A 14,088-nucleotide genomic window follows, 5' to 3' on the forward strand; every position below is an offset into this window, starting at 1 on the left:
TCAATATTGGATGCATGAGATATTTAATGATACAAATGAAAAAGGTTCTTTGCACACTGGAGATACATTCACGCACTTCCGCATTGCAACGAAGAAGGTAGATGCTGGGTGAGCTGAGCTCTCACAGCACCAGGCGTCAGTATTAGCGGCGGAAAGAAGTACTACTCCGAAAAAGGCGCGAAATACAAAATTGGACTTGCGAACATTTTTGGACTTAAACGCAATTTGCAGACATGTTCGTATGTACCGTTGTTCGTAAGTTGAATGTTCGTAAGTAGGGGAGCGTCTGTACATGCGTTGTCCATTTTAAGAAGCTACATCAGTCAGGGTCTTAACAAGTTCTCCAACAAAAAACAATAAAAGTCCGGGAAATTTGGAGCTTTTCTTTAGCCTAATAATTACTAGGGCATTAAGTAAGACTAAATAGTAATTCACAGTTTGTATTTAGGGAATTTGAGCAACGATTTAAATGGTAATTATCACTTACCTTCCGGGCGACCAAAAGACCAGCGACCAAAAGACCGGCGACCAAAAGACCGGCGACCAATCGACCGCGTACCATACACACATATATACACATACACACACATATATATATATATATATATATATATATATATATATATATATATACACACACACATACATATATACTTTTGCTTTGAAAAGTTGGTCGCCCGCCATATCAGGAATACAATCCCTCCCTCAGTTGAGCCTCACCAGTTTGCTTATAGACCAAACAGGTCCGATGAGTATGCTATCGCCATAGCTCTACACACGGCACTGAGCCACCTGAAGCACCATGGGAATTACGTGAGGATGCTCTTCAATGACTATAGCTCAGCCTTCAACACTATAATACCAGACATTCTGGCTGACAAACTCTCCCACCTTGGACTATCCTCTTCCATCTGCTGCTGGATAAAGAACTTCTTAACCAACCGACCACAAACTGTTAGACTTGGTCCCCACCTCTCTTCCTCCATTACACTGAGTACTGGCTCCCCTCAAGGCTGTGTACTGAGTCCTCTTCTGTACTCCCTGTACACATACGACTGTACACCAACCCACCAGTCTAACTCCATCATCAAATTTGCCGATGACACCACTGTGGTCGGACTCATCTCAGGAGGGGATGAGTCCGCCTACAGAGATGAGGTCAACAAACTGTCTTTGTGGTGGTCGGTGAACAATCTCACACTAAACACCACGAAAACTAAAGAAATAATCCTGGACTTTCGCAAACACAGCACAGATCTGGCCCCACTCCTCATAAATGGAGTATGTGTAGACAGGGTCCAGTCCTTTGAATTCTTGGGGATCCACGTCACGGATAAGCTCTCCTGGTCTACATACACCACGGCAGTAGTGAAGAAGGCCCAGAAACGACTCCATTTCCTCAGGGTACTCAGGAGGAACAACTTGGAGACTAAGCTTCTGGTGACCTTCTATAGAGCCACTGTGGAGAGCATCCTGGCATACTTCATTACAGTGTGGTACGCTGGAAGCACAGCAGCAGACAGGGAGACAACAGTTGTCTCCCGAGAGGCCGCCCGTCGCGGCCTGCGAATCCAACAAAACCACCCAGAGCTGCCACCCAGGAACGTGGCGCCCTACGTTTTTCATCCAACCGGAGATATTCGCACTGCCCCACACCTTCGGCTACCCCCTGGATGAACTAATCCGCGTTCCAGTGACAGCTCTAGCGCTGCTGAGGGTAATCCTCAGGCGCCTGGGTGACCTAACAACAACAACAGCAGCAGACAAAAAGGCCATGCAGAGAGTGATTAACACTGCCCAGAGAATCTTCGGCTGCTGTCTGCCCTCACTGGAAGACATTGCCAGCCCTCGTTACCTCAGCAGAGCCGGGAACATTGTCGGGGACCCATACCACCCTGGTCACAACCTGTTCCAGTTGCTGCCCTCTAGCAGACGCTACAAGTCTCACAAAGTACGGACGAATAGGCTTAAGGACAGTTTTTTTCCCACAGCCATCAGGACTCTGAACTTGCGTTAGCACGACACACAATCCCTTCTGTGTAATAACTTCGGGTGAGATAACATGAAGGACGTTGGGCAGTGATCTGCCTCCTACTGTCTGACTGAAGGTAAGTGAGGAGACAGTGGGAGGTAAGTGATCCGTTTTTTCTTTCTTTGTTGACATCTGCGAGGCAAACTTTTTCTGCAGTCGCCGGGATTTGGTTGCGCTCGAGGGGTAATGCGATGTATCCATCACGGCAGAATGCCGAGTCTGAAATTATCACGTATTGGGGCCTTTTGCCAGGAAAGCGCACCTTGTGGAGAAGCACTACCAATTTCGTCATACGCAGCTGGGTATGATGACAACTAGACTTTTGTCGAGTCAATGATGATGATATTATTATTATATACACACATACATATATATATATATACATATACATACATATATACATTCCATATTTACTCGCAAATAAGCCGCTTTTGCTGTACAAAAAATGATGACTGAATCGAGGGAACGGCTTATATGCGCATAAAAACATGACAGCACCGTGACCCGATGACGTCACAACGTCATGACGCAACGGAGCTGTGACGTCATGACGTCTATTTCAAAATAGAGAAAATATAAACAAATAAAACGCAAAACAAAATTTTATTTTGACATCTATGAATGAAATTCAAGCAAAAAACACCCTTGATTTTTAAATAAGACTAAATTCCACTTTGATTTTTTTTCGTTGTATTTCTTGTTCGAAAGTGACAACTATTGGAGTAATATGAACCATCAAAATATTGAGATATTTTGAGATTAGAAGCAATATGGCTGCCACAACATCTTAAACTTCTGGTAAGAAAATTGTAATTTTGCAATTATAAAACATCAGGTTCTCATCAATATAGACGTATTTCTTTTTTCAAATTAAATAATGATATTTTAATATTACAAAGACAGGCGTATTTACTTCCTTATGATATTGACCACTAATAATGTGCTTTTGATTCATACAGTATCTCAGAAATACCACTTGTGATGATTTTTCTTAAGATTTTCCCTTCAAAGTAACTCCCTATTAAAACCATGAATACGGAGGTGAAAATTGGGAATCTGTGGGGTGGCTTATATGTGAGAAATTCAAAAAATTCAAGGCAACTTTTAGAGTGCGGCTTATACGCGCATGCAGCTTATATGTGGGTAAATACGGTATTTCAGGGCCGCAGCGCACATTTTCACATGGATTTTTGGCCATTATATTCATTTTTTAGACATTATCCTTTCATAACCATCACATAATCACTTCCTTATTTTTTTTTTCGTTTTTTGTGTGTTTCCTCACATCTTTCATACAAAATTGGGACACTGACCAATTTTAAAGGGTTTAGTTGGTAGTTGTGTGAGGACCATGGAATGAATTAGATAATTTACAATAAAGTCCACCTCTGCTTATGAAATTTTCAAGTTACGAAAAAAGTTCTGGAACCATTTAATTTCGTAAGTAGAGGTACGAATGTAGTCATACATACCTCTACTTACAAATGTGTCTAGGTATTAAATTTTCAGGTTATGATTTTTTTTATATGCAAATCAGTGACTTTAGATACAAAAAAAGATCCAAGTTACAAAATCCACCAAAAAAAAGGCATTTTCTTATCCGTTATTTAATTTTGAAAATATCGCGGATGCATTGATTCTCACTTTAGAACATCGCTACCCTCTACTGGGCTCTCATTTCATCGCTCTCATTTCATCGCTCTCATTCTATCTCATATAATGACAATAAAAGCATTCAATTTAATTCAGTTGGCTGTCTCACAACAACCACAATCCATGTTTCAAGATTCTCACATACCTGTCCACCTCAGCTAAATGCTCCCCTTATTAATGATTGCAATTCCCCTTATTTAAGCAATTAAAAACCATACAAATGCAACATGGCACATATTTTCACACACATAGGGCACACGTAAAAGTCTAAAATGTAGTACTACAAAGTGGACGGCCTTCGGCCATGGTAGAACGGGCTCTTGGCGCTATCTGCCGGCCAAAGCAGGTATCACATCTCCCATTATAACTGCTGTGGAGGGAACTATTTCAGCGGTGCAGGGCACATTTTCATATGCTTTATTTATTTTAAGACATTAATAAATAATTTCTTTATAATTCCTTATAATATAAAGTAATCCTACTTACAAAATGTTCAAGTTACAAAAAAAGTTCTGGTACCAATTAATTTCGTAAGTAGAGGTACGACTGTACTGTGCATGTTAATACTTTTGACGTTTTTGTTGTTAAAATTGGTACTGTTGACTTGTATAGATCACTTCACGTGTGTTTTTCGGGGAACCTGGACCTTGGTTTAATAAGATGGACATGGATGGGGACAAGACCACTATATTCCATGACATTGATGGTTCAGTCAGTGAATATCCTGGAACTTACCTTGTAAAGGACGACAACTGGCTGCTCAGACACCCCGAGTGCATTGACGTGCCTGAGTGGAGGGCTGCCATCTGCAGTGGGCACTATGCACAGGTGAGTCATCAAGGTAACATTTACATGCAACCAGTCACCTTGGGTTACGGTCTTAAACAATGTCATGCATGGCCATGAAAATACCGTAGCTGACTTTGAAAGTTCAGAGATTGGCAGAAAATTCTGAGTGTTGCCTCCTTAGTGATTGACAAAAACGTAGTAAAGGAGTCGCGGTTGGAAATGGCCATGGTAGCCAAGGAGTGCAAATATACAAACCATTTCGTGTTGGGGATCGCGAACTAAAAAATTCACCCTGTGAGGTAGCCAAAAATTTGTTTTTAACACATCTAGTAGGCTGTAACGTATTCGGGTAAAATATGTGTTTGCTTTTAGAATTCACGTACTACCAGACTACAGCAATGCTTGAGCTGTGAGAGAGATCTGTAATCCTAAATTTTTAATACTAATAAATGTGCAGTTCACCAGCAGAAAGATAATACACAATACCCCATGTGTCAAATATTTAAAAAGTTGAAACATATAAGCTGTCAATTAATCGCAGAGATTAAGCTCTGACTAAATCATATGCAACGTGCTGAAATGAATTAGTAATACAATTCTGTTAGAGATTGGTTTTTTTTTTGCGTGACCTGTCCCTGTGATTGCCCATTGAGTTCACCTGTCTTTTCCTCTCCCCTGGTGTATCTCCTGATTGTTGCCTTTTGTGTGACCCAGGTGTTTCTGATTGTCTCATCAACCCATGTCTGTCTATTTAAACCCTCTCTATTTGTTAGTCTTGGTCGGATCACCCGCATTTGTCATTCTCATTTCCAGGTCTCATCGTGCTCCTCGTGTTGACCCCAGTCAGTTTAGTTTTGCTCGTAGTTACTTTTCTTTCTGGTTATTTTAGTGAAGTTTATGTTAATAAAAGAAAATCAAGTCCGCACTCCCCGCCTTTGCCTGCTTCCCTGCAATTGGGTCCTACCACACTTCACGCTCCGAGAACATAACAAATTCTGCTGTCAACATCGCAGGCTGCTATGGAGGAAATATTCTCACCACTTTTAAAATGGCATCTTTTTTTCTAGAAATGAATCAAAGCTGAGAAAAACTAAAACACTGAGATATCCACACGTTGACATGTTCGGATAAAATACACACCTGAAACAATGGCTTCCTTCGCTTTGGTTTGTGCAGAGCTAGGGTATTTTGTTATTGCTCAATCTAGTGTTAAGGCTTCACAGCAAGGTGTGATCCCAAAGCAGACTACATGGTTTGGGTGACGGGGGAACAACATTTATTTTCGAGGCTTCATCCAGGTATTCAGGAAGGAGTCACGTGGATTGTGGTGGATGTTCTGGAGGCAACCCAAAACACAGACTTGAATAATGCAGAAGGGGCAGACAAATCCTAGGAACAAAGCAAAAATTAAGAGCCAGACTTCAATTTTCTATTATGAGAGGGCGAGGTGCAACTGACAGAGGAACCAGACAAGCTGATCGGGCGACGAGGTGGAGCGTCCACTGGCTATTTAAAGGTGATCGATGTTGATTGGCTTCAGCTGTGCCCACTCATGCTGTCTGCCTCCAATTTGTAATTCCATAACAACTCCTTTACCTGCCCAAGGTAGGTCAGACCTCAGGAGGGAGGGACAGAGGCCCCAACATCATACCTGTCAACCTCTACCGATAACTGCCCTTATAAATGATTATGATTCCCCTTAGAAACCCCCCAAAAACCTTACAAACACTGTACGAGTCGTACGGTGTTTGTAAGGTTTTTTGGGGGGTTTGTTAGGGGAATCATAATCATTTATAAGGGCAGTTATCGGCAGAGGTTGACAGGTATGCAACATCTAGGAGTTTTACACATAGTGAGTATGTTTAAATATATCGATGGGGTAAACCCTAGGGCCTTTGGATATGATATGTTTCACAGCATAAGTGCGCGGAACATAAATGTGTTTTTTGATGGCATCAAGTTCTCACATCGTATTCTCTATGACTCTGCTTTCCTGTGGGATATATCCATCGATCTCCTGTGAAACTGGTGATCTGGTCTTCATTTGCGGCTATTAGAGCCGCCATTAGTCTTCAGTACTTTCGCTGACAACAACAATGGCAGCGGTGCTTTACTGGTAGTAGCCTCCCAAGGTGCAGGGATATGTGCAAGTAGTCAATCGATTCATGTCCCGTGCCGTTATACTTGCTTTTTTATGTTATCTGTCTCAAACTATACAGAAGTAAACCACTCACAAAAATATTTTTATTGCAGTTTCAATAATTATGGACCCGTGTGAGCCTTTATAAATTATTTTTGAATCCCTTTTTCAAGATTCATCATTTAATTAGTGTGGAAAAAAGTGTTCGTGGCACTTTAAGTGATTTAAAAAAAGGTTTACAAAAACCATAGATACTCTTTACTTACATTTTACTTAATAATCTTATATTACTGACTTCAAAATCAATTTGGCAACTTTATGATTGTGCTCCTACAGATATACATCCAAACACGTAATCCCTCCAACCTCAACATGCAAATAGTGAAAAATGATTATCCTGAACATCCCTTGGAACTAGAGGGTGCCTTAGGAAAGAGGAAGCACTACCAGCAGTTCCAACCAGTCATCACATTGGCAAAGGGTTATACCATCCACTGGGACCAGGCTGCACCTACTGAGGTTACGATCTGGCCTATTAACTTCAATAAGTAAGTACAAAAAGAACAGCAGAATTGTAAGATCGCACTCATATAATAACAATGTATGCTGCCAGGACAGAAATTGTCCATACCTTTTTGTGTGACCACTGTTACCACTGTTATCTATAGTGGCCTGAAAATTTAAAATATCTCTCACAGTACAGTAATCCCTCGAATATCACGGCTTCAACTTTTGCGTTTTCACTAAATCGCAGATTTTTTTTCTGGGGGATTTTTTTTTGTAAGTTCAGAAAAATGTGAAAATCCATGCTGTAACTCGCAAGCTGAAGCCACTCTCCTGTCCTCCGCTTGCTACTAGTACTCAGCAGTGAAGTAAAAAAATAAAATAAATAAAAATAAAAAAATGTTTAAGTTCATGAAGATGTGAAAATTCACGCTGAAACTCGCAAGCAGAAGCCACTCCTCTGTCCTCCGCTTGCTACTAGGACTCAGCACTGAAGTAAAAAAAAAACATTTTTTTTTAATTTTTTTTAAATAGGGGTACCCTACTTTTCGGTTTTTCGTTTATCGCGGCCATTTCTGGTCTACATTAACCGCAATAATCAAGGGATTACTGTATGTGCGGGACAGACTGTTCAGACTATCAGGGGAAACATGGAAAACAGACTGGATAGGGGCCCTCGAGAACCAACGGTGGGCACCCCTGTCTTAGAGGGTTTTTTAAATTATAAAAATTGTCACCAACCCACTTAAATCTCTGTTTTATTTGTCAAATATACAATGCATCCCAATTCACAAATTAAAGTTTAACTATCTTGAAAACTGCGCTAAACAAAGGATTCTTCTTGAGGCCAACCTCTTTCCAAAGTTTTTATACTGTACATTGTCCTTCGAGGTTTGTGTGAGCTAGAACATCATAAAATGGCCAGGAGTCAAATCAGAGCAAATTGAATGGTGTTTAAGTGCTTCTTCCACCGCACCTTTCTATAAAAGAAGCGGCTGACAATGGTCGTCATGCTGTTGTGAAATTGTGACCATAAAAACTGATCATGTGTGTCATTACTAGGGATTATATTATTAGGGATTAAAGATGGAAATTAGCCGGCGACTACAATCTTACATATTTACATATATATGTTCTTTAACATGAATATGAATATGTTCATTAATATGTGCTGTCCCTTATCAAATCAATCAATCCATCCCTCCATCCCTCCATCCCTCCATCCCTCCAACCCTACCTCCCTCCATCCCTCCATCCATCCATCCATCCATCCATCCATCCATCCATCCATCCATCCATCAATCAATCAAATTACGACTCTCTTGAAAACGTTTCCAGAATGTCACATTTTGTTGGGGTTTGGTGGTTTAGCGTGCTTTTCCTTGTGTGTCCTGTCTGCGTGATTGCAAATGAGTTTCACCTGCTGTGTCTTTCCGACTCTTATTCCTTCCTGTGACCTAGGTGTTAGAAATTGTCTTGTCAACCCCCTGTCTAGGTATGTTTAAAACCAGTGTTTTTGTCAGTCTCCATGGGAGTATTGTCTTTTCTGGAGGTTATGTAGCGTTATGTTGGTGTGCCTCTTCCCTCGTGTCTTTTCCCTACGTTGTTTCTTTGTTTTTTTAGAATTTCCATATTTATTGTTTGTAAGGTTTTATTTTGTAGTATGCCCTGTTTATTAAAGCCTTCGTTTGTGCCCCCACACACCCTTTGTTTGCCTGATTCCAACTCCACTCCGCCACCGAGCGCGATCATAACACAGACCGTAATCACCCTCTTGCTACTGTCACAATGAAATTTCCCGAATACGGGATGAATAAAGTTATCCAATCCAATCCAATACTTTTTGCTTTGAAAACATTCAATTTCCCAAGCAAATTCATCATACAGGTGTTTCACACTTTGATGTGGTGTTTTTTTGATTTTATATTTGTATACTCAGTAATACTGATAATATCATGAGAGTTTGAGTTAAGACCTTATAAAGCAGTCTTTTGAAAGAATTTTATTTTGGCTTTCATTAATCCAGACCAGGAAAGATATTTTTTGATCATTTGTTCAGAACTCTCAATTTGTGGATTTTCTGAGTAATGACTCACTTTTCTACCTGATAGGATTTAATTTCCAATCCACCTTGTCTATAATCCTTATAAAGTGTGATTTATGGGTGTATGTTTGTGTGTATGTTAAGATTCTCTCGCTACGTTTGTCCAAACCGTGCAACGTAAAGAGTTGATTTTTTTTAATGGTGACCAGAAACAGCTGTCGGATCCTAATAGACGAGTGAATTTCTTCACCCTCTCTGTGTGTAAACTCAACTTTTATTTGTTACAGCTGAAAGCAGAGTTGATGTACGAATCGTTGTTTTTACATGATATGACCTAAACGCACCGCCTGGCTGAATGGTCCGCCAGCGAGTTTCTAGGTGCTCCCAGGCACACTTTTTTTTCTGTCGTGACGGGAGTTATAAAACATCCTCCCATCCATAAATCACGCGTTATGTATTCTCTTACCCTTATAAAACGTGATATGCGGATGGATGTTTATGTGTGTGTGCACCTGGAAATTCTCCCCAAAATGACGTTTGTAAACGACGTGGAAAGGCGTCTTGGGTCAACGCACCCAGCACCATCGTGTCTCGCCGAGTATTTCCGTCACGACATGAAAAAAAGTGTTGTGGGGAGCAGGAATAGATAAAGTGTGACTTATGGATGGGTGGATGTTTAATGTTAACATTCTCACGCTACTTTTGTCCAAACCCTGCTTCGTAGAGAATTGACATTATGGTGGCGAGAAACAGCTGTTGGGTCCAAACTGTGCATCGTACAGAGTTGAATTTTTTTATGGTGGCCAGAAACGGCTGTCGAATCCTAATAGACGAGTGATTGAATTTCTTTACCTTCTCTAAGTGTGTGAACTCAAGCTTTGAGCATTTGCAAGTATTATCGATGAGTATGCCTAACCTGAAATATGTTAACTTGCTGCTCTCTTGAGATATTGAAGATATTCGGTGCTAATAATAGTAATAAATTAATAATTAATAAATTGAATGTGTTATTGAAAAACTAAAAGGTGTTTGTTAAACACAAGCTAATTACCGATCTTTTCTGTAAACGTGATGTCAATACGTCCATCGGCTTGGGAGCTATTGAACAAAATAGGTGCTAATAACAGTAATAAATTAATGATTAATAAATGGAATGTCTTATTGAAAAACCAAATGGTTTTCTTTAAACAGAAGGTAAATACCTATATATAATATCTTTTCTGTAAAATTGGTGTCCATCTGTCAAATGGCTTGGGAGCTATTGAAGATATTAGGTGCTTATAATAGTAATAAATTAATAATTAATACATGGAATGTCTTATTGAAAAACTAAAAGGTGTCCGTTAAACAGAAGGTAATTACCTATCTTTTCTGTAAAGTTCGTGTCAATCTGTCAATTGGCTTGGGATCTATTCAACAAAATATGTGCTAATAACAATAAAACATTAATCTATAATCCTTATAAAACGTGATTTATGTGTGTGTGTGTGTGTGTGTGTGTGTGTGTGTCTGTCTGTCTGTCTATGTTAAGATTATTTTGCTACGTTTGTCCAAACCATGCAACATACATTTTTTTATGGTGGCCAGAAACAGCTGCCGAATCCTAATAGATGAGTAATTTAATTTCTTCACCTTCCTCTAAGTGTGTAAACTCAATCTTTTATTTGTTAAACAACCTTTTTTCAAAAGAATTGTTTTAATAGCGCAACAATTGTCTTTTGGTTCTAAACAAGCAGGGGGGACCGGCGAAGCAGCCCCCCCCTGCTTGAAGCCAATATATTGACATCACCATTATGGCTTTAGTCAAGCCGTGCTCAAACGTTTTTGCTCCAAGATGTACTTTTCAAGGAAGTGGTTGTTCGTTATCCTATTTCGACGACATTTGTGTGCAACATTTTCGGAATATTTTGAAGGGAAGACAAAAGCAATCAAGAACAAGAACAAATAAAGGGTTGGAACAAATTAATTAGTTTTTAGTTCATTTCTATGGGAAACATTCATTTGAGATACGAGTAAATCGACATACAAGCTCAGTCTCGGAACGCATTAAACTGAGGACGGTGGAACGATTTAGAGAATTTACATATAAAGTACACCTCTACTTATGAAATTTTCAAGTTACGAAAAAAGTTCTGGAACCAATTAACTTCGTAAGTAGGGGTACGACTGTATAAAGTACTGCTCTAATTACAAAATTCACAAGTTAAGAAAACATTTCTGGTACCAATTAATTTCGTAAGTAGAGGTATGACTATTTGTATTATTGTTATACATGTACCATATTATGAGACTGTATAAAATGTAAAATGCTTACAAACGTTGCGATATTTTGTAAGTAACCACGAAAGACAAATATTTTGTATTGCTTTATATCGCCATCTTTTGTTGCAGGAAGGACTGGATAAATGTTGGTGTGTGCTACCCAAAAGGCACCACTTTTGTAGTCATCTCAGACATCCACAATCGCCTGACCAAACAGACTCGCAAGACAGGAGTCTTCATGAGAACCATGCAGATGGAGAAGATCAGTCACTCACACCTGACCAGAAGCTTTTACTACTGGGAGGAAGACACAGGGTCAGACACACATACTACAGTAGACAAAATATTTTAGGCTGTCCCCTGCCTTGTGCCCGTAGTTGGCTGGGATAGCATACCTGTCAACCTTGGCCAATCGTTCCCCTTATTAATGATTGCAATTCCCCTTAGTAAGCTATAATAAACTGTACAAATGCAACACTGCACATATTTACTCACATAGAGTGCACTTAAAAGTCCAAAATGTTCCCCAAAATTATCGGATATTATTCCATGGGTGCCCAATCAGTGTTGGACAGGATAGGTAGGGGCAACTGATGATCTTTTGGGCTGTGTTGATCACTCTCTGCAGGTTGGTGTTCATTTGCTCCTTCCTGAGTACTCTCAGGAAATGTACCCTCTGCTGCGCCTTCTTGACGAGTGCTGTGGTGTTTGCCGCCCAAGTGAGATCAGCACAGATGCGGACTCCTAGGAATTCGAAACTCTCCACTTGCTCAACACATTCGCCATTAATATACAGTGGCGACAGAGCAGTTCTCTGGTTTTGGAGACGTTAAGCGACAAGTTGTTGAGGGCGCACCACTCGCTCAGTCTAAGGACCTCATCTCTGTCGGCCATCTCATTCTCCCCTGTGATCATCCCCACCACCGTTGTATCATCCGCACATTTCACAATGATGTTCTCAGGGTGCATGTGTCTGCAGTTGTGTGTGTAGAACGAGTAGAGTAGTGGACTCAGTACACAGCCTTGGGGCGAGCCGGTGCTGAGCTTTCGGACAGATGAGAGGTGGCGACCCAGCTTCACGTGTTGGGGTCGGTTGATCAGTAAGTCCTCAATCCAGGAGTATGTGGAAACTGTGAGCCCCAGGTTGGCCAACTTGGGGATAAGAATGTCCGGTCTTATGGTGTTAAAAAGCCGAGCTGACATAGCTCCCTCTATTCTCAAGGTGGCTCCATGCAGCGTGGTGGGCGGTGGTTATTGCATCTCCGATGGATCTGTTCCGCCGATATGCAAACTGATGCGGGTCGTGGATAAGGTGAAGACAGGCTTTGATGTGTTTCTTTACCAATATTTCAAAGCACTTTGTGATTATTGGTGTGAGAGCTACTGGGCGGTAGTTGCCCAGATTATTAGCGGGTGACTTCCTGGGTACTGGGATGATGGTGGCCCATTTAAGACCGGCTGGTCTGGAGGCTTTTTCTAGTGAAAGGTTGAAAATGTCTGTGAAGACTGGTGCTAGTTGGTCAGCACAGGCATAAAGTACTTTGTCTGCTATTCCATCCAGTCCTGTAGCCTTCCTGGGGTTGACTGCAGGTTGAGGTGGCATGACTGGGTGGTGGGCTTGGGACTCAAATTGGGCAAAGAAGATGTTTAGGTCCTCTGCCCGTGCCGCATCTGAGTCCGCAGGAGTTGCAGCTTGGCCCTTGTAGTTGGTGAGGCTCCGTATGCTCTGCCACATCGTTCAGGGGTCGTCAAGTTGTCCTTCTATCATCCCCTTGTAGTCTGCTTTGGCAGCCTTAATGCCTCTCTTCAGGTTGGCACGAGCTGCGCTGTAGAGTGCCCTGTCACCGGATCTGAAGGCTCCATCTTGTACCCGGAGGGGTGATCGGACCTCGTGGGTTTTGAGATTTGCCCGATTAAAATCTCATGCAATTATGTGTGCGGCACTTGGATAGGCATTCTGGTGATTGATTATTGTGTCCATTAGTTGGGATAGCCCTGTACTCACCTTAGCGTACGGTGGGATGTAGACAACAGTGATGATAACAAAAGCTATCTCTCTGGGTAGAAAGAAGGGTCTGCATCTCACCAACATGAATTCTTTGTCTCGGCAACAGTGCCTAACCAGAACAGTGGTATTGTGACACCATCCCTCATTCACAGAAATGCAAAGTCCACCACCTCTTTTTTTTCCTGAGTCGAATGTCCTTTCTGATCTGAGTAGCGTGCTGCTTGCTATTTGGATGGTAGTGTCGGGTATTTGTGGGTGCAGCCACGGTTGGCATGTTTCCTCTGTCTATGATATTGAGCATGTTTGAACCATCCAATACAGAATATAATTCTGAAGAAAAAGACAGCATAAGTCTGTGTCTCACTCAGTCTGCGGTAGAATGGTACAGTATATTTATTTACATTTTTGAAGTTTATTTATTATCATTGGGTGGCCAAGTAGTTAGCATATTGGCCTCAGTTCTAAGATCGAGGGCTCACTCCCAGGTTTGGACCTTCCTGATAGGTTCTGATATATATATATATATATATATATATATATATATATATATATATATATATATATATACACATATATATACATACATACGCATACATACGCATACACACATACATATATACATATATATATATATATATATATATATATATATATAT

General features: G+C 40.8%; 1 protein-coding gene across 1 annotated transcript in view; it reads left to right on the forward strand.

Annotated features, from left to right (window-relative positions):
- cemip (cell migration inducing hyaluronidase 1) overlaps positions 1-14,088 on the forward strand; it is a 166,355-nt gene that overhangs the window by 136,122 nt on the left and 16,145 nt on the right. The window contains exons 23-25 of the mRNA XM_077591982.1: positions 4,298-4,513; positions 6,951-7,162; positions 11,554-11,739. Of these exons, the coding sequence (XP_077448108.1) occupies positions 4,298-4,513; positions 6,951-7,162; positions 11,554-11,739 (614 nt within the window). The remainder of the gene's footprint in view (positions 1-4,297; positions 4,514-6,950; positions 7,163-11,553; positions 11,740-14,088) is intronic.

Source organism: Stigmatopora argus, chromosome 2 (assembly GCF_051989625.1).
Source record: "Stigmatopora argus isolate UIUO_Sarg chromosome 2, RoL_Sarg_1.0, whole genome shotgun sequence".
Classification (NCBI taxonomy): Eukaryota; Metazoa; Chordata; class Actinopteri; order Syngnathiformes; family Syngnathidae; genus Stigmatopora; species Stigmatopora argus.